Below are 20,268 nucleotides of genomic sequence, written 5' to 3' on the forward strand. Positions count from 1 at the left end.
ACAGGTCAGAAAAGGAGGCCTGGATGAAAGTACTGTCCTCAAATAATTGACACGGTCAAAATACTCCTGATATCTTAATCAAAACTGTTTTTTTTTGTTTTTTTTTTTAATCTTTTTATAACATTAACTTATACACTCTCAACACTCTCATCACTCTGTGCACTTATCACTTAAACTTTATGAACTTTTCTTTGCACCAGAGCACAAAGCGTAAAGGCACATTTACCGTACACAAATGTGAGCTGCACCGAGGGGTAAAGTACATTTTATTGATACAAACCATTTTTTTAATTATATATATATTTTTTTAATTCAAATAAAGATTCACAATGTTTTCTATCAATATCTACAGACCCGTTATTGATCAGATAAATCCATGATGTGCTTGTGACATTAACGTTCACTGAAATCGGCCCCTTCAAACGGATCAGTGAGAGAATTGTGGAGCGTTGCGTCGGCCATCTTGGCGACGACGCAGAACCGAGCCGGAGCGGGTTGGCGATGTCTCGGCATGGAACGCGAGTGTCAGGTTATCGGGAGTGTCCCGCCCGCGTTTCAAATCGGAACCCCCCCCTCCTCCGGCGGCGGCGCCGCAGGGCCGCCGTCGAACCTCGCCGCCACGCAGTCCTGGTGCCACAGCTGCTCGGCAAGACAGTTGAGGAAGAAGGCGACGTCCCCCAGCCCCTCGCTGACCTCGCCCCCCGTACGCAGCACCGGCAGCCCCGACTCCTTCTGGAACTCTGACACTTCCCTCTGGGTCACGTCGCTGTGCATGAAAAGATCAAATCTGGTGGGGGGGGGGGAGGGGAAGGGTCAAGGATGAAACCTGCGCGAAGATAAGATGGTTGTTGAAAAAGGAAATGGTTTAATTAATATGAATGCATTTAATGTCATATGCAAAGTCAGAACTACAAGACCCGGCGTCAAACGATCAAATAAGATCAATTTTCCAAAGACTGTTGACTACATCAGTGAGTTAAATATGTACCGTAGGTGTTTTTATACGTGTTTCAAACTTATTGAAGACCAAACACAACCGCACTCAGAAGGATACTTGGTACCCACAACCAATTTCACCACTTTGTCGGACGGCCCGGACCACCGCGGGAGCTGATTGGGTAGATCATCAAACGACGTCCTGTCTGTGAAGGAGAACAGCAGGAGGACGGCGTCCACCTGCTCCTTACAGGACTGAAACAAACCAGTACACTGACAATGAGTCTGTAGTCCTTTCAGGTCGGCCGTTTTAAAAAGCGCTTCGATCTCTTTTATCCATTTGCTTGACTATGCATTTTGCGCTTGCCTGGAGCAGGTGGTCGAATCGCCGCAAGGCATTGTCTCCACAATCCCACAGCTGCAGCCGAAAGAAAAGTACCCGACCGCTTTCTCGGAGCTTCACCGGCCAAAACAGAACTGTCGTCTCAATACCTACGAGACAAATGTACAAGAATCTCATTTGCTTGGTATCGTAGAAGGTGCCCGAACACTAGAGGGGCGCTCGCAGGTCTTCAAAATAACCCCTTTACTTTATTTTCATTGACCCTGCACACCCAGTTGGCACAGTGACCCACCTATTGTTTCATGGTGGCTGTTTGGAATATTCAGTCCCGCAAGACGGGCGGCGAGAGCGGTTTTCCCGACGCCACTCTTCCCGGAGATGAACACCTTGTATTGGACGGTGTCGACGGGAACGTGTGGGGCCATCATGGGAGACTCTAGAAGGCCTGTGAGGCAGAGGAAAAATAAAAGTAGAATAACACCACAGACGACGTGCTCTGCCCGGCACATTACATATGTCCGGTGAAATAATGACTTTGCCGACCTTGGAATGCAGAGTTTGTGCCGTGCCATTTGGGCTTTTATAAACACCTCGGGGAACTCTGTGTGCAAGTGCTCGACGGTCACCCATCACCACCCACTTTCCCCAAACAGACGACCCTGTCCAGTCAGGCATATTTCAGCCTCGATCCCCGTCGTTCAAGTTACCAGCCGTATCCTCGTTTTTCATTTCGGAGGAACCCAGAGGGGTACAGCAGGACGGGACACTGGGTGGAGGTGGGGACATTTGAGGTCGCTCTCCTCGCACGGCTTCCTGTACTTATACTCCTTAAATGTGCCCACTGCCACATGCGTTGGTCCGTGTAATGTATTGAGATGAACACCAAACGCCAACATACAGTAATATCAACATGAGTCTTACACACTACACTATGCAACGCATCCCATGAAGGGGCATCATTTCCAAATCACATAGGTCCACGATCTGTTTTTCCTGTGGCCCCAGAAACTGTTTGTTGTGTGCAAAGGAAATCATCCTATCCTATAATTAAAAAAAACAAACAAAAAAAACAAACGTATGTTATGAAAGTTGAACACAAAGAGCTCCCCCACGGTCAAGTGGGAGTTCGCCTGTGACGCACTTGTTTTGCAACAGGAACCGCGTCACCGCTTCCAATAAATAATAATAATAATAATAAAACTTTATTTGTATCGCACATTTCATACAAGGATTGCCGCGCAAAGTGCTTCACATCAGTAGTTTGAAAACAATAGGCAAGTGGCAAGTGCAGTTATTATGGAAGACAGTTAGAAATATAAAAACAATAAAAACAATAAGAGCAATAATCAACATCGTATCCAATCCTGGTGTTCTGATCGGTTACTTTGAGTTATCATAATCTAGTTGCGCAACAGACATGAACATACTAAGTCATCGTATTAGATCCTAGTGTTCTAATAGGTTACTTTTGGTTCTCATGATCTGGTTTCATACATACACAAACATATTCATTTGCATCATATCAGAGCCTAGTGCTTTGATAGGTTACTTCATTCACCATGATTTTCATTACACGACATACAGGAGGAGTCAGGGGAGAAAGAATAATGATTAAGAAAGTAAATGTAAAGTTTAGTAGTATTAAAAGTGCACATCGGAGTGTCAGATCATAGTGCAAGGATGGGGGTAGTTAGTGAAATGCTTTGGTGAAGAGATGTGTTTTAAGCTGCCTTTTGAATATATCCAATGTGTTTGCTTCTCTGATATTTGTGGGTGGTGTGTTCCATAGTTTTGGGGGCATATTTAACAAAGGCTGCATCACCAATCAATTTTTTACTGCTTCTACTGATCTCTAATAGCCCCGAGTCAGATGAGCGGAGTTTTTCCGGCTGGTGTGTAATTTGTTAGTGAGTTTGCAATGTAGCGAGGTCCTTGTCCATTTATGGCTTTGTATGTGAGTAGCAGGACCTGAAAATCAATTCTAAAAGCGATGGGCAGCCAGTGTAGGGTGGCTAGAACCGGGGTGGTGTGCTCTCGCCTCTTTGTTTTGGTTAGTAATCTAGCTGCAGAGTTTTGGATAAGCCGGAGTCTGCCAGTCGTTTCCTCTGGTGAGCCGGTGAAAATAACAATTACAAAGTGAGGAATGTCCGTTGTCGTCGTGCGATGCCGCTGCACTGGCGTCATACCGAACTGCTTTCGTCGTTTCTTGTGCAGGATCCTGCCGAAGAAGTCGCTGCTCTCCGCGCAGCGGTGCCAGTCCGCGCTCACCAGCGACCCGGGATGCAGGACCGCGTGGGCCATCGACCCGCGGAGGTCGACGCGTCCGCGGGGACGGTGTTTTCGGGTGCGGGGGATTAGTGGAAGGCAGGGAAGGAAACGGGACGAAGCGCGGGGCGACCGACTGCGAGCCCTTCCTTTTCCGTCAACAACACCGTCACCATGACAACCAAGAGCCAGTCTTCTGTTCTGTTTAGTGCGTTGATGCCACCTACTGGGCTGGAGGGTGGAGCAGTGGAAAGTCATATTTAAATTAAAAAATAAATTAATCGACAACAACAATAACAATAATAATAATAATAATAATAATAATAATAACAACAACAACAACAACAACAACAACAACAACAACAACGATAATAACGATAATACTACTTATTATTACTACTTATTCAATTTCAATTTATTTTTATTGAATTTTATTCTATATATTTTTATCTTATTCTATAAGTATTCCACTTACTGTATTACGTTTTAGGAGTCAGCCAGTCGGTCTATGAAAGGAATTTTCTACTTTTTAATTTTATTTTTTATTTTTTCCTAGGACAAATTGTGTGCTATCACCGGGTGCGTTGCATTACATTTCACTGCATATATGTATGAAAGTATGTATATGTATGTGACAAATAAAAAATCTTGAATCTTGAATCTTGAATCTATATAATAAGAAGAAGAAGAATGATAATTATTATTATAATTATTGTTGTTAGAATTATTATTGTTGTTATTATTCATAAAACAAACACTGCATCCTAACGCTATAGTTAATAGGGTCTTTGTTTTCTTTTTTTTTACTTCACCACTGTTCTGATTTGTTTTCTATCATTACACCGATTAATTCATTGATATATTCATTTTCATTATCATCGATGCTTTGTTTATTGTTACCTATCAAATCCTTTGTCTCCCATGATGAATGGCTACTCCTTGCCAGCTCCAACGGTATAAATATATACATATGCATTGCAGTCTACAAAAAGGGCCAAAGCCGACTCTATTTCCTACGGAGGCTGAGGTCCTTTAACATCTGCCGGACGATGCTGAGGATGTTCTATGAGTCTGTTGTGGCGAGTACGATCTTCTTGGCTGTCACATGCTGGGTCAGTGGGCTGAGGGTCGCAGACGACAACAACAGACTAAACAAACTCATCAGGAGGGCCGGTGATGTCGCAGGAGAGGAGCTGGACACCCTGACGACTGTGGCAGAGAGGAGGATGCTGTCCAGGCTTCAGTCCGTCGTGGACAATGTCTACGACACACCGGCCCAGCAGAGGAGCACCCTCAGCAGAAGACTCCTCTTACCCAGATGCACCACAGAGCGCCACAGGAAATCACTCCTGCCTGTGGGCTTCAATCTCTACAACGCCTCCCTCAGAGAGTCAGACACCCCACCTCTGTAACCTGACCTCAAAACACGGACTTCCACTTCTGCACCTTCTTCTTTTTGCACATTTTAGCTGTACATTTTACACTTTACCATGTGTATATAGATATGTTTATATATATATTAATATGTTTCTTAATAATTATTATATGTTGTATGTAGATTTGGAGTTGTAACAAAAGTAATTTCCCCCTGGGATTATTAAAATATTTCTGATTCTGATTCTGATATATGTGGTATACAGTATATGGTGTGTGTGTGTGTGTGTGTGTGTGTGTATATGTATATAACTATATATATATATATATATATATATATATATATATATATATATATATATATATATGGGGTAAACACGTCTTCTCTTTAAAACTCACACCCACAGGTGGGATTGAGTGTGATTTCCACAAGGGCTTTTTTTTGTTGTTGTAGTACCCCCTGTCAGCCGCTAGAGAACGCTGCCCTCCAGTGGATTTCACAAATTGACAAACACTTTCGAGACCTTTTCAGACAACGTCAGTGATAGTGATCGTGGTGATAAGGATCACGCAGAGACCTACTCGGGACAGCCGTGATCACGCTCCACGTCGTATTTATTAGATCACATGGTGAGTGTAATAAACTAGCACTGCCTGCAGGCTTTTACGACCACGACCCCGTCGTTCCCCATGGATGACGTCACAGACATGGGGTCCACGTCCACTGGGAACTGACACTTCTGCGAGAAGGTGTTTGTGACTCTGCCGTCCTCCCCAACCTGCGAGGGACACAGGGTGAAACATGTTTCCAAACTGCACGTTGTTGCAGATGATCCCACTTCCACTCCGCCAGCTCCGATAGGGCTGCTGCCCCGTTCTGTCCGTCTCACCTTTTCAGCGCAAACCTTGATGACGTCATTGGAGGAGGTGACGACAACATCCTCAGGAGCAAATTCACTCACATCAACAGTAAACTGGAAGAGTTCTCCAAAGGTCTGGATCCTCCCTGTAGGAAGTGAACAGGATAGATAGATAGACGGATAGATGACTAGATGATAGATAGATAGACATAAAAACAACAGGCAGTAATAACAACAAACAATATAATAAAAATATAAAAATGAAAAGTGAAATATAGATTAATGGAAAATAAACCTGAAATCTTTGAGCATCGTGAACAGATGATGAATTGTTCCTGGTACGACAGGATAATGGAAAATAAACCACAAGGTTTTTAAGCAGTACAGATGTATGGCAATGAATGTTCTTGTTTAAAAAACAAAAGGGGCAATTAAGACTGTCCAGAAACAATATTATATTCCCATCAATTCCTGACTGGAAAACTGAGTTTTGAAATAATATTTGCTTTACTGACCTTGACAGTTGTTTCCTCTGCCATTCCGCTGGTTTGGCGTCTCAAAATCCTCCGGACGTTGGACCGGATTCTTCTCCATTCAGTCTGAATGGACGAGTGGACTTTCTTGAGTTTCCTTCTCAGAAGAGCCAACCAATAACTTAGTTGTTTATTCCTTTGTCGGCGGCGTGATTTCTTTGCGTCTTCTTTTTGTTTGTGAGCTGGTCTTTTATACCGGACGCTGAAGAACCTGAGTCACCGTGTGTGTGTGTGTGTGTGGGTGGGGGCATATCCAAAGAGTGTGTGTGAAATGTATCTTGCATGATGTCGACTGAACTGACGACGTAAATCATTTTGTATTTAGAACTATCGCTACACAGTACATTTTATTATTATGACCATTGTGCTGTTTATCAGGTGACCTTTTATATAACTCTCATTAAACCTGATAAGGGCTGGAAACAAGTGGAGGGCATGGAGCATTTTAGGTGCAGGGGTGAAAAACTGGAAAAAGGGCACTTTCAGTGCTGCCGTCAGAGGTTCAGATCCTCCTTTTTCACATTGACGGGTCATCCTCAGATGACAGGAAAACACTGTGTTACAGCAAAACACCATCTCTCATGTTAAGAGTTGACATGAGAGATCTCTCATGTCAACTCTTAACATGAGAGATCTTTTCAAAAACTTTTTGAAGAGTTTTCTCTCGGAAAAGCCCCTCACCTCATCTTTCCCGAAGGTTGAGGGAGGCCAAGTCCGCGCCCCCCTCTAACGCAGGGGCACTCTAGTGGGCACCTTCACCCTTTTCTCTACCCAATGTACTTGATTGATTCCATTTCACAAGACTTTATACCTATACAGTGTGATATTTGCAAGCCAGTATTTTATTACTTGACTGTATTTATCTGTAATAACTATTAATACAATGACTGGAATACATTTGTAAAATGTTCGTAAAACAAGGTTTAACTCGTTTAAATTTAAGATATCATGATGTCTATTCATTTACCTTTGTTTCGTTTTAATAGCAGGTCCTTTAATACTTGAATAAAATATTGAATGGAGAGCTTTAACCAGACTACTGCCCTTTTAGGGTATTCATACGTCCAGTATGGGGATATAAGTGCCTTTCCCATCCACTGCCAGAAAGTCCCACTAATCAGAGGGAGAATTTAGCATCGCTCAGTGATTCAGATAGAACCGGGCGTGGTTGTACGTGAGTGTGACATTCTGATTTTGCGTGCCAAGTCACTGAGGTTGTAGATGTCACAGAAAAAAAGGCGGATCCACATTGATCAATAAATACAAGAAAGTGTTGAGGTGTTAAAGAAATGCTGTTTTTATTCAAAAGAGTAAAAATGCAACACCTCGCCAACGTGCCTGACGTGATATTTACTGGTTTAAAAATGACATAAATACAAACTCAAATAAATATTAAATAAAATAGCGGTGGAAAGTCGGTTTTAAGACGCTGGATGCAGTATGACAAAAAAAAAATATTTTATTGTAAGATAAGTATCTGATTGTTTTCCCTGAGAGGAATAATGCCACCTTTAAAATATTTTAAGTTAACAAAACAAAAGGACCCAGAAAATACTGGCAGAAGAAAATGAGACAGCGAGTGCTTGGGAAAAAAAAAAAAACCCTTTGTCATTTGGGCCTTCACGGGTATTTGCTTTAAGACTTCCAGGTCGGTGTTTGGTCCTAAACGCAAAGCAAAGCCTTTTCCTGTTGTCTCAGGTTCCACACCTAAGGCTCATATTTACACACGTTGTTTAATAGAATAAAAACATTATTATTTTTTCCTTTACAAAATGTATAAATTATTGCTCTCCATCCGTTGTTATGAAGTACTTCAGTATTTTCCATACTCAGTCTCTTTCTGATTGGCTTGAGGAGTCCTCTTCAGTCTCTCTGCACGTTACAGTTCAGTCACGGGAGCTCGTTCCTCCTCCTTCTCCACCGCCTCCTCCTCCGTCAGTGAAATGCTGTGGTCAGTGCTTTTCCCCGCTCGCTCGGGAGACGCCGTCACACCGCGAACACGCTGAGCGAGCTGGTCTGGTCTTTCAAACCCAGGATGCTGTAGGCGATCCTCTTCAGGTGACCCGGCAAGCGCACTCCGATGTTCCTGATGTCCCTGGAAAGGAACAAGAACAACGTTAAGACTTGTGAATTCCTGTTCCGTGCCGCGAGGGGGGTAGTTTTCCCAGAGGGTGTAGTAGCCGGGAATGGGAGGAATGCATCCGCCGTAACATATGTCGATCCGATATCAGACTGCTTTCTTTGTCAGTGGTGGGCCTGGCATTGCGCCAAATATATAAGTGCAGATTGTCATGTTGCATCTGTGCCATGTGTGCACTTACTCAGGCCGCATGTCCAGCACTTGTTCCATAGTTGTGATTCCGGCGCAGGCGAAGCCGTCGCTGTACTGGCTCATTTTGATGGACTCCAGCCACTCGGGCACCGATCTGAACATGGTGCCGTCACAGCCGCTGGTGCTCGGCAGGCGGATGGACACGCTGCGCGGAAAAACAGAATGTAATGAGCGATGGCCGCTATGTACCTTTCGGAAGGAATCCACATAATTCGGACGCAATCAGTCTGTGCGTGCAAACACAGAGAAACGGGTTTTTACTGTCAGCGTACCGGGGATCAAAGTCGGCGATGGCTTTCAAAGACTCGGGATTTCGGAGAAGTTTATCCAAAATATTGACAATGTCCAAGAAGCGTGGTCGTTTGGAGCGGTCGTGCAACCAGCACTGCAGCATCAGCTGGTAGAGCGCCGAGGGACAGTCCATGGGCGCAGGCAACCTGAAGCCCTCGTTTATCGCCTTCATGACCTGAGGAGGAGGAGGGGGGTGGGAGACGAGGTTGGGATGGGGCTTTGGGCTGAAATGTACTTATCCCCACAGTCGCCCCTGGAGTCTGAACAAATGGTGGTTTGAGCGTGCGGTATGCGTGCATGTATTGACATTAACAGTTTATTGGAAGAGCGGCTGTGGGAACTGCCCTGGTCGTCAGGCAAGGATCCGTTCTGACCCACCAAGGATAAACACTCCTTGTTAAACACTGGAGGCCCTCGTGTTGACGTAGCCAAAAGCACCGTTTCATTCTCACCAGAGGCGGAGGAGTTTTTGACGCACGGAACGTACCTCGTGGTTGCTCATGTCCCAGTAGGGTCGTTCTCCAAAGGCCATGACTTCCCACATGACGATGCCAAAGCTCCACACATCGCTGGCCGAAGTGAATTTCCTGTAAGCGATGGCCTCCGGGGCGGTCCAGCGAATGGGAATTTTACCTCCCTGACATAATATAAACACGGAAGAAATTATATTTAATGGGATCGGGGGGGGGGGAAGGCAGAGCTACAGCTAATGAACGTTGAAACGCTTGAGCGCGATAACGCCATTAAAGTTCAAAGATCATGATGAGGAAAAATAAATCCAGCCCTTTTTCCAAAACTGTTCGTTAACTGTCCTTCATGGCTTAAAACAATGTGCGTGTTAAACTTACGCTGGTTGTGTAGGTGCCTTCAGGATCATCCTCCAGGACTCGTGAGAGGCCAAAATCCGACACTTTACACTCCAGGTCACTGTTCACCAGGACGTTCCGCGCCGCCAGGTCACGATGGACGTAGTTCATCTCCGACAGGTACTTCATCCCCGCGGCTATCCCACGCAGCATTCCCACAAGCTGGTAAGATGGAATTTCCCCATCGTGATCCTGGAAAGAGCATGGATAGAAGTGTTTATACATAAACATAAATAAATGAAACTTTTATTACCCAGGATAAACTTCATTTGTAATTAGTTTAAATCAACAGGCACGGGGGTCACGTAAAGTCAAGCTGAGCCCAATAAAGCACACTTACCCTTAGATATATGTCAAGAGCGCCGTTCTCCATGTATTCCGTCACAATCATGGCGTGCTTAACTGAAAATACAAAGAGAAGTGATACATTTAGTAGAGCAGTGAATAATTCCGTCAGGAAAATAACCAGAGAGCTTGACGAGACACCGGTTCAGTGACCAAGCACAGCCTTACATTTGGTGACGACTCCCTCCAGGCGGATGATGTTCTGGTGGGAGAACTGGCCCATGATGCTGGCCTCGCTCAGGAAGTCCTGCCGCTGCTTCTCCGTGTAGCCGGGCTTCAGGGTTTTGACGGCCACCGCCGCCTCACCCCGGCCGGGGGTTTTCATCAGCCCCCGGAACACTTCCCCAAACTCCCCTGCGGACAGAGAAGCGGGTGAGGATATTTCTCACCGTCTCACAAGATTTCCCTCGTTGAAAACTCAACGAGACTCATTTGGAAACGTGACACTATAACCGTACCTGCGCCGATGACCTTTTGTTTGGTTACAGCGGTGGGATGGATCTCCGTCGCAAACTTGAGGATTGCGATGTTAGGATCCTCATACATGTGTGGGTCAACGTAAGTCTTGAGAGGCTTCAGTTGATCTGAGGAGGACAATTAGATTATATTCACATTACCAGGTTGCTGGGTCTATCTGGTCTAACCGGTCGGCACACCCGTAAAAGCCGGTTACAATGAACTGGTTTGTGTACTTTTTAGGCAAAAAGTGTGTTTACCTGTAGAAAAGTAAGGGTCTTCGGACCCTCCCCTGCCGTGAGAGCTTAGTCTCCTGAAAAGAAACATGAAGAGTCAATAAGGAGTAAAAATCAGACGCATACATCTGTTATTTCAGGCAAGTCGCCATGTCTGTAGTCGCTGGCAGCACTGCCCATTACTGATAATCCCTCCATGGGATATCATAGTAAAATATCCCTCATTTACTCAAGCCTGTGACACATAATCACACAGCGGGCATTTATATTTTTCGAGGCTACATTTATTTTAATGACACAGGCGCTGAAGAGGCACCCGAGGAGCACTGTTACCTACCGCTTGTGCAGCAGCAGGACAACCACCACGATAAGCAGCATGAGGGCTCCTCCAACCACAGCTCCCAACACCACCGTGGAGTTGCTCTGGATCTGAGGCTCCGCTAAAACAACAAGAGAGCAAATTAAAAAGACAAAAAAAAAAAAAAAAAGATGCGTCATGAAAATTTGGAGTCGGGTAGATCACAACTGTCAGAAAAAAGAAGGGCGGCGGGGGGCTCCTCTTACCTAAAGGCTGCGTCTGGAACTCGTGGTCCGCGCTGTAACTGCCGGGGGTGCCTCCGTAACTCAGAGCCTGAACCCTGAACACGTAAGTGGTGGCTGGAGAGAGGTCGTTAATCTGGACCGAGCTCTTATCCAAAACTAGAACTGTGTACACGGTCATTTCTCTCCCACTGTGATCATCCTGCAGAGACGGGAACATAGAAATCGGGGGATTACTTCCTAAACACCGCTTGAGAAATAGCGGGGGAAGGTGGACAGGAAAACACTGGACATTACCTTTCTGCGGTACATCAGCTCATAGTGGTGAGCGACGTGAGAGGCCGTTTTGCGGGACAGAGCCCAGGACAGAGACAGACTGGTGGGGCTGCGTTCATCCAGGCGGATTAGGGTCACTTTGGGAGGATCTGGTGGCAGATAAGTAATAGCTACCATTTAATCACCGGTTTTGATGGCGACATTTCAAAATGGAAGCCTACGGAATAGACATTATTAAATTCATTCATACAACAAACCCTTCAATTGTAAGACCTCTAGACTGCGACCACAAACTTGACATAAGACGTGGTTTCATATAATTATATACTTTTATAGTATTGATTGAATGGCATCGACCTTATAGCGTTGGGAAGTTATTTGGCAAATTCCTACAAATAAATTAATCCCTTCAGCAACAAGTCAAATAATAACAATAAATGGTTGTTTGAAACCAATTGTAATTGGTTTCTTTCATCCAGGAACGTTGCAGATTTTAAGTAGAACCTGACAAAGTGACGGTCATAAACTTAAGCCTGATCCAATTTTCTATAAATTTGTGTCCGACTAGGTGTGAAAAGATCCTTAATTTTTGTACTGTTAAAGCTGTATGTGAACTTAAACCCTGGTCAAATAAAAAAGTATTCTTTGGGAATCGGTTGCAGTCAAGCTTTCAATAGGTTACAGGTATCAACATCTTTAATGCGTCCCAGCCTTACAGTACATTTTTGTTTATTTCACTCTCCTAACCTGTAAACAGCAGAGCAGTAGTGATGGTGGCCATGGGCCTCTGGCTGCCGAACTGGGACACTCCACTGTGGGCCTCCACAGTGAAAGTATAGTTGAGGTGAGAGTCCAGGTCACCAACTACGACCGTGGGGTCCTGCAGGTCAGTGGGGCCTGGTTCAAATCGGACTTTCTCGCCACAGGGAACGCACGCGTCTCCGTCGCAGCTCTCGCACACCACACTGTAGGAGAGGTCGCTGCGGCCGCCGGTCACCAGCGGAGGTCTCCAGGACAGCTGCAGCCTGCCCTCCGACGACAGGGTGGTGGAGACCAGGTCACGAGGGGCACTCGGCGGCGCTTGGGAAGGAAGTGGACGGCGCGGCAGTTAGACGACATGCAGGTGTCCTACCAGTTGTAATCTCTCTACACCGTCTCCATGTATGCAAACTTTGACAATTTCCTGTTCCCCATTTTTGTCATAATGTGATATGTTGATATAGGTGTGTCATTGTGTTTGCATTTTTATTGTGTTAATTTTAACATATATCGTTATTGTTATTTTTTTAGGATTATTGTATATTGCCAATTTTTTTTTCTATATTTTAAAAAACATTTTTAAATGTATTGTTTATTCCCAATTGTCAAAATAGTTGACAATTGTATATTGTCAACTATTTTCTTTTTTATTGCCTATGTGTTATGTGTGCAACTGTAAAAACTAAATTTTCCTCAGGGAATGAATAAAGTACATCCATCTAGTAAGGTGAATGAACCGGTCGATTCTGATTTGGGTTAGTGCATACAAGAAACAAATATGGTTCCCTACCAGAGCAAGCAGCAGTGGAGGGGTCGAGGGGGGAGCGGTAGAACCCGTCCTTGCATGGACACGTAAAGGCACCAGCTGCAGAGGCCTCGGTGTTCTCGGGACACACTTGACATAACTTACTGGATACAGATGGCTTGAAGTATCCTGGTTTGCATGCTGTATGTGGAAGAAGAGGTATTGAGTCAGTTAAAAGCTTTAAATTGAGGCACCGGCGTGTGTGCCTGTGCTGACATGCGCGCGCACACACACACACACACACACACACACACACACACACACACACAGGAAAGACAAACCGACCCAGCGGGTAACAATGAAACTGTGTGTCTAATATCAGCCCCCACCTAAGCAGGAAACATTTGTTGTGAGTAACCTGTAATCATAGTCTTTGTGTCCAAAGGAATGAAATGGGATTTCGCTGATGTTTGCCTCCACTTGCCCGATTCGCCTGGAGCCTTAGTCTCAGGATATCTCTACATATCGACCGGATGACACCAAAATGTCAAATCCGTGGGCTGCTTTCTTCCTTCTGAACTCTAAAATAAAATACTCCGCCAGTAAAATAGGATGTTTTTGCACAAGGAAATACCCTATTTTAAATAGTTGGGCATTAGTTGGGAAAAAATACCTTTCCATTCCAGGGCGGAAAAGGTTAACAAGTGTGTAGACTGCACAGACACCAGAAAGCTAGAGCTGAAACACCGTTTGACACGCTGCTTCCTTTCTTTCTTCCTCTCTTCCTGCCACCGGTGGCATATGACAGTCTGAGGATGATGTTAGATATGGAAGCAGAAACAGGAAGGGGAAACGCTGCACAAGCAAATTATGATGTTTTTTTTTTTTTTTTTTTTTTTCCAGAGGGGAAATACCTCTGTTCACTTATACAACTTGTAAGAATGAGTATTTGTAAAGATCCCTTTTCTCGGCCGATTATACCGTGGGCTTAAGGAAGAGAAGGGAGATCAGCCAGGCATGCAAGAGGGTTTTAGACAGGCAGCTCACTTAACCACTATTGGGGCAGAAGGATCTTTGCATGCAACTTTAGACACAAAAGAAGAGAGGGAGTAAGTTTGAGTTTGAGTGGGAGGTGTGGAGATGAATAGGTGGACGGATGAGGGGGGTGGGGTGGGGTGGGGGTGGTTAAAGGTCCGAAGCACCAACAGAAGTTCTCCCTGGGGAGTCACTTGGAGAGTGTGGGGGTGTATGAGGTCCTTTCGCATAAGAAAAGGGGGCCAGGCCATTTCATCTTGAGCTGGAGCAGCAGGGCCTCTGTCACGTACCAAAGAAAACCCAACCCTATTCAGCCATTGTTTCTGGGGTTGGACAGAGTGGTCCCATAAATATGTTGCATTAAGCGCTAGAGCACGCAAATGGTGGCATGTGTGCAATGCATAGAAGGAGCATGAGCGCGGTCATTGTTTGGCCTAACTTTACAAATTAAAAGTTTTGACGGATGGCAGTTAACTCTCCAAAACTTTAATTTTCAAATGTTATTAGAATTTGTATATTTGCATTTTGTCTCACAAGACACTGTAACGTCATTCGCGTCTAAACGGGAATGTGGAATTCCCATTTTGATGATCTTCAAAACCCTGCCTGTTTAGTCTTTTTTTTGTTTGTTTGTTTGTTGAGGGAAACGCTGCTTCTCAGTTGAGCCACCTTCCTTTGAATATGAACCCTTGTGAATAGGACTAAATGTTCCGCACCAGTGCATCTGTTAATTGAATCTGTTTTCTACTCTTTGTGGAGGCCCATTGTTCTAATGAGTGGGAACATGGATTAGGGAGCTCATTGCGTGTGCTAACCGCCGGATGAAAGAGCAAAGAGAAGCAAAGCGGGGGCATGTCATTGGCTAACAGCTGTCCTGTTGGTCTACTAATCCTCTTGACTAAATTACACTCCACACCTAACTAAGCAGCCACGAAACTAACCAGCCACCAACTGTTGACTCCTTCCCCACCCTCGCCTCGGTCCAACCTGCTTATTTGTGTCCGTCAGCGGATCTCCTCAACTCCCACAACCTTTGTTCCCACAACAGTTGGGCAACTCACCGAAATCCAAATCGGTTTTCCAATTAGTCATTTCCTGCTGTGAACTAAATAGGGTCCTTTAAAAACGAGAGCTAAAGAATTTAACAACCTAAGACGTAAGGATATTCCTCGCTCCACGCCGTTGTTTAAGAAGAACATTTTCCAAGGAAGGTGTGAAGGCATGCAAACCGGAGCATTAGCATTGTTTTGGTTAGGTGTTAAAACACATTTCCTGTATCCTAAGGTCATCTTCCAGACCTTTGAATCACAGATTTTCCTGTCATTAATATTTCCCTTTTTCCCCCCTCCCCACAGCTCTCTTGACAGTTTCCGTTTCAGGTGCAAAGTTCTGAGTCTGGCGGGCGGCGCTCGGGAAACTTTGGAGTCTGGAAAATTCCTTTGGCTTCCGCCATTTCCCAACTGCCACTGTCAGGCCCTTTGAAGTGTTCCTTCCTAAGTCACGACCATGTAAGAGAAGATTCACCTTGTCTGAAAGTGTAGGTTACTATCATCTATCGGTATCAAGTATAAATCACTATAAACCAGATCTGCTTTGTTATAGGGATGGTTTGACTGTGCCAGTCAAGGTGGCCGGGTCCATTGAGGGACCTCATAGTCATAAACCACAGCCTGACTAAGCCTACCCTGTGATAGGCGTGCCTGCACCGTCCCTGTAATCTGTGGTTCGGTCGCCTTGGCAACCAACACACACACACACACACACACACAAATACTTGAAAGGAAAGACACATCATTCAGGTAGTCTTCCTGGCAAGTTCACACAGCCCTCCCTCCCTTAGTCAATCAGTGCTGTAGCTGACGTGAGGTCGAAAGAATTCCTCACAGAAATCCCCGCAGCTCGACGAACATGCCCTTCCTCCCTCCTTCCTGCGCTCTCTTTTACCATCTCTCCTCCCACGTTTCCTCCAGATAGCTTGGCACACCACACCCCGGAATGCCAGAGACAGCCTGACTTCCACACAGACAATGAGAGCAAATATTAACTCCACAGTCCTGTTCCTTACTGTACAGTTAACTTTTTTTTTTTTTTTTTCCCCCTCCCTTCCATTTCTATTGACATTCTCCACCTCTCAGGTGCTACCAGAGGCCATGAAAGGGCTGATGAGTTGCCACATTCCTTAAATTATTTTAAGTTCCACGCAGGAATAGACACACCACAAGACTCGCAGAAAAATGCCGACAATTCTAACATGGTTTCTGCTTTACTCGTTCAAATGTCTAATGGAAGTAGACCAGAAATGGAAATGGAATTAAACTACAATGGATTATCCTTTTTCTTCTCCAAGCCCCTGACTCATATCAATCTTTCAGTGCTGCCAACTTGCTCAGGATTAGGAGTCCATAAAAAAATTCCTTAACCCAGCCCCATTAATGAGTCAGTCTGGTTTAGACACGCTTCATTAATGTGAGACCGTTTATTTTTAAATTTTTTCAAATACAATTACAACTCCACTCTTGTAGCTATAGTTATTTATGGAGCAATACTATGGCTACCACCATAGTCACAAAAATCCAAAACAAAACAAACATGTTAAATCCTGCGCTCTGATTTCTCCCTGCCTCACGCCAAATCCTGCTCTACCTGACCTGGTAAGTGCATTTTGCAGGTGAGGTGATGAACGATCTCGAAACAAACCATGTACATTTAACATTCCGCATTCCTACTCATTTTTCCTTAGTTCTATGTGTGTGTGTGTGTGTGTGTGTGCGTGCTGGTGCGTGTGCGTGCGTGTGCTAACCCTAACGCTCACTGGCAAGCACACATGCCTCCCGCCTCATAATGAGCAGGAATTTCATTACTACCTGTCGGCATTGTTTACCTTGGCAGGCATCCCCAACAGCTTCGTAGCCTGCTTGACACTGGCACTGGCCAACGGGAACCATCCACTTGCCCTCAGCTGTGCAGTAGATGCGTGGGGTGGCCTGGCTGACGGCGTTCCCCACACACGATCCCTCCACCTCTCTCAAGGCGTCGGCCACCGTCTCCGGGAAGGCCGCCAAGCTCTGCACCGTCGCCGGACAGGTCTTGTAGTACACCCTGACGGAGAGCAGCGCCACACAAGCGCCCATGTCCTGGAAGGCCAGGTAGAAGCCCTTCCGCGACAGGGGCCCCACGGTCCTCGTCTCGGTGTTGACCATCACCGCCCCGCGTCCGCGCGTGATCTCATCGGGAGCTATGGTGGCTACTTTGCGGAACTGGCCCTTGCGGAAGCTGGTGCCCACATCTGCGTCGGCCTCTGAGATGAACAGGTTGAAGGTCTCCTTGCAGGCCAGGGAGGCGCCGTCGAAGGTGTTGCAGTCTCGCACGACGAAGCGGAGCTCGACGGAAACCCTCGCGGTGCCCGGGCGTCGCTGGATGAAGGTCGTTCGTAACCAGTTGTCCTGGTCGTTAGAGTCTATATTGCACACACTGTAGGTATACAGCAGGGAAGCATTCACCACCGTCTGGGTTATCTCCCACTGTCACGCAGAAAAATAGAGAAGGAGGAATTTTTTTTTTTAATGCTCAGCAACAACGTAAGAGAAATGTTCGACTTTCGGGGAAAGATCTCAGAGGCTTTGTTCTTGCAGTGAACCAGTTTGAAGATGAAACAGCTGCCGACTAAAGCAACCAATAAACAGCGTAAGCACGGCTGCTACTTTTTCCAGACATTCGGGGGGAGACGCAGTTTGGACACATGCTTCGCTCACAACGTGTGTGGTTTTCCAGTTACACCAGGGGGTGGGGGGTGGCATGTGTGTAAAACACCATAATTCCAAGAAATACCACAATACCACGGCGGGATACAAACCAACATTTATAGCAGTTTAACATGCCTTAAAAGCTCCATGCTGAAGCTTGACGGCTAAATTGGCGCCAATTAACGCTTCTTAGAAGAGGATGAAGCAATGACGAGGTGAAAGATTAAAAGCCTCCATTATCCAGTAGGAATTAAACACTCACAGATGGCCTCAGTAACACTGTGTTTCATTGACACAAAGGACACCTTAACTATTCGGAATATTTTAAACTCCAGAGACATTCTTAATGCATAACAGACGACACATAAGTACTCTGCTGCCCAAAGACTATCGATTGTGCTGACTTTGTCTGTTAAGAAAAATGATTCGCGACGGACTTTAAAGGAAACGACGCCAGGTCCTGCCGTGATTTATACATGGCATTTCTTAAACATTTTTTTTTGGAAGATTGGGTTGCAGTGCAGAGCCCTCGCTTGAAAAACCGTACGGATGTCGGTGTCATGCTTTTGGAAGCGTGTAAATGGGAATAAGGAAATTGTGAGGCTCTTACAGACAAAGGGAAACCCTATCCACTACAATGAGAATCCTTGGATCCGTAAAAGCTAACCGTCACAGAAGAAAAGCAGCCCAGGCCCTGGAAGTGACCACCTCCTGTTACTTTTTTTAGATGGAAAGCCGCTGAACTATTCATAGAGGGATGTTTCTCCCACACACAACCAGTCTTTCTTTCTGACTCTTTGCTCGGGTCTTTGGTTTCTACCCCACGTGTCCGGATCCTCATAATCATGGATCTCACATTTAAGTAATGAGTTGCACCTCAATGACGTTGCTGGTTAAAGTATTGGAATGTGAGCAGCTTTTTCTGAATTTGTACTTCAAAAAAAAATATATATAATTAAAATCACACTTGTGGGACACGATACAAATTCTCTTCAGTATGAACCTTCATTTCGCCTTAACCAATGCTGGTTGTTAAATTAAACTCTAACCGAAGTTGATTTTTAGCCAAATATTTCTAATTCTCTCGCATGGTCTTCCTGCTTTTGCCTCTCTGTTTCCATTCTCAAGTCATTTAAGAAGGAGACTCTTTGTGTCTTGGCTCCTTACCAGAGCCAGACACAAAGAGAAAGACCTTAAATGTTAAAACCCCACCTGGGTCATCAGTACAAGTTTTAAAAAAACGAACTCACCCCATCCTCGTACGGCGAAGTTAACCACCCCAGCTCTGCTCCCGAAGCTTTCATATCTAATAAAACTTCTGTGAAAAGGAAAAAAAAAAGATTAGGATGAGAAAGCGATTCTTGTGAACACTTAGGATAAATATGATGAATGAAACCAGAATCTAAGGAATGCCAACAGCGCATGACTGGACGATTATTCATAGATGTGTAATTATACACAACCTGATTGTACAACTGAGGATACACACATGGTTCCTTATAATTAAGCTTTTCGTTGTTAAGACATGACAATTAATTTCCTCTGTGATAAATAAATACCACCCCACCTTCCTAGGGCTCTGCGGCTCTACCCAGTTACCTAATGGGTGACACATGCTTTCCCTTGACACTTTAATCAAGCATGTCGGCCTCATTCATGGTTTTATTGACCGTATCCCAAAGTCTGAGAGGTGTGGGCACATTATAGTTAAAGAGCATGACCAGGGCAATGCATCATGGAAGACTGAAACCAAGCCTTGACACCTTTTTCCTCCCCACACAGGTCCCGAAGCGACGGGAGGAAAAGTTCGTAGAGATGAAGAAGAATAACGAATTCAACATTCAACAAGTTGAATTATTATGGGGAGAGATAAAAAAAAAAAAAAAGGACACACAAATGACAAACAACGAAATGTACGTTGGAAAAATGTCCTGAATCAAACTTTACAAACTTATTTCATTTCTGATACCGCCCTGCATACGATTTTCTTCCCCCTTTTTTTTTTTTTGTTAAGTTTTGAAAAATAGTCCATACGTTGGAGGAGGAGGGGGGGGGGGGGGACACCAAGAAACATTTCTATAAATACCAACGCATTTTAAAGCGGTGAGTCATGTGAGGTGGGTGAAATAAAACTGTACTTACGTTCGTTCGACTGGAGGCTGAGCACGACTCGACTCATAAACAAGAGTAAGAACAACTTGACCCCCTGGGGATCCATTTTATCTTGGGTTTTCTTTGGGGTTTTTTTTCTCCCACCCGACGAGTTAACAGGTCACCTATATCCAGAGGGGAGTCCCGCCGAGCCGTCCCACTCCGCTCGCGGTGCGTGTGCT

The 20,268-nt window shown here is 45.1% G+C and overlaps 3 protein-coding genes across 3 annotated transcripts; all 3 read right to left on the minus strand.

The window, feature by feature from the left end:
• Nucleotides 1–358: 358 nt before the first annotated feature.
• On the minus strand, nucleotides 359–3,683 carry cplane2 (ciliogenesis and planar polarity effector 2). The gene is made up of 5 exons (XM_080001649.1): nucleotides 3,466–3,683; nucleotides 1,572–1,724; nucleotides 1,304–1,428; nucleotides 1,055–1,191; nucleotides 359–787 (listed from the first exon to the last, which is right to left on the minus strand). The coding sequence occupies exons 1-5, from the start codon at nucleotides 3,578–3,580 to the stop codon at nucleotides 556–558; spliced, it is 762 nt and encodes a 253-aa protein (XP_079857775.1). The 5' UTR covers nucleotides 3,581–3,683; the 3' UTR covers nucleotides 359–555.
• A 1,879-nt stretch (nucleotides 3,684–5,562) lies between these two features.
• Nucleotides 5,563–6,409, minus strand: LOC307230565 (heat shock protein beta-7-like; the record flags this gene model as incomplete). Its single annotated transcript, XM_080001001.1, has 3 exons — nucleotides 6,294–6,409; nucleotides 5,809–5,924; nucleotides 5,563–5,697 (listed from the first exon to the last, which is right to left on the minus strand). The coding sequence occupies exons 1-3, from the start codon at nucleotides 6,370–6,372 to the stop codon at nucleotides 5,563–5,565; spliced, it is 330 nt and encodes a 109-aa protein (XP_079857127.1). The 5' UTR covers nucleotides 6,373–6,409.
• A 1,237-nt stretch (nucleotides 6,410–7,646) lies between these two features.
• On the minus strand, nucleotides 7,647–20,268 carry epha2a (eph receptor A2 a). Its single transcript, XM_080001529.1, has 17 exons — nucleotides 20,078–20,268; nucleotides 19,186–19,253; nucleotides 17,074–17,713; nucleotides 13,203–13,358; nucleotides 12,401–12,733; nucleotides 11,675–11,802; nucleotides 11,402–11,579; nucleotides 11,175–11,277; nucleotides 10,862–10,914; nucleotides 10,604–10,729; nucleotides 10,314–10,499; nucleotides 10,141–10,202; nucleotides 9,783–9,992; nucleotides 9,422–9,571; nucleotides 8,916–9,109; nucleotides 8,633–8,788; nucleotides 7,647–8,406 (listed from the first exon to the last, which is right to left on the minus strand). Exons 1-17 carry the CDS (start codon nucleotides 20,151–20,153, stop codon nucleotides 8,298–8,300), a joined length of 2,928 nt encoding a protein of 975 aa, XP_079857655.1. The 5' UTR covers nucleotides 20,154–20,268; the 3' UTR covers nucleotides 7,647–8,297.

The sequence above is a fragment of the Zeus faber genome (genome assembly GCF_960531495.2).
Source record: "Zeus faber genome assembly, chromosome: 5".
Classification (NCBI taxonomy): Eukaryota; Metazoa; Chordata; class Actinopteri; order Zeiformes; family Zeidae; genus Zeus; species Zeus faber.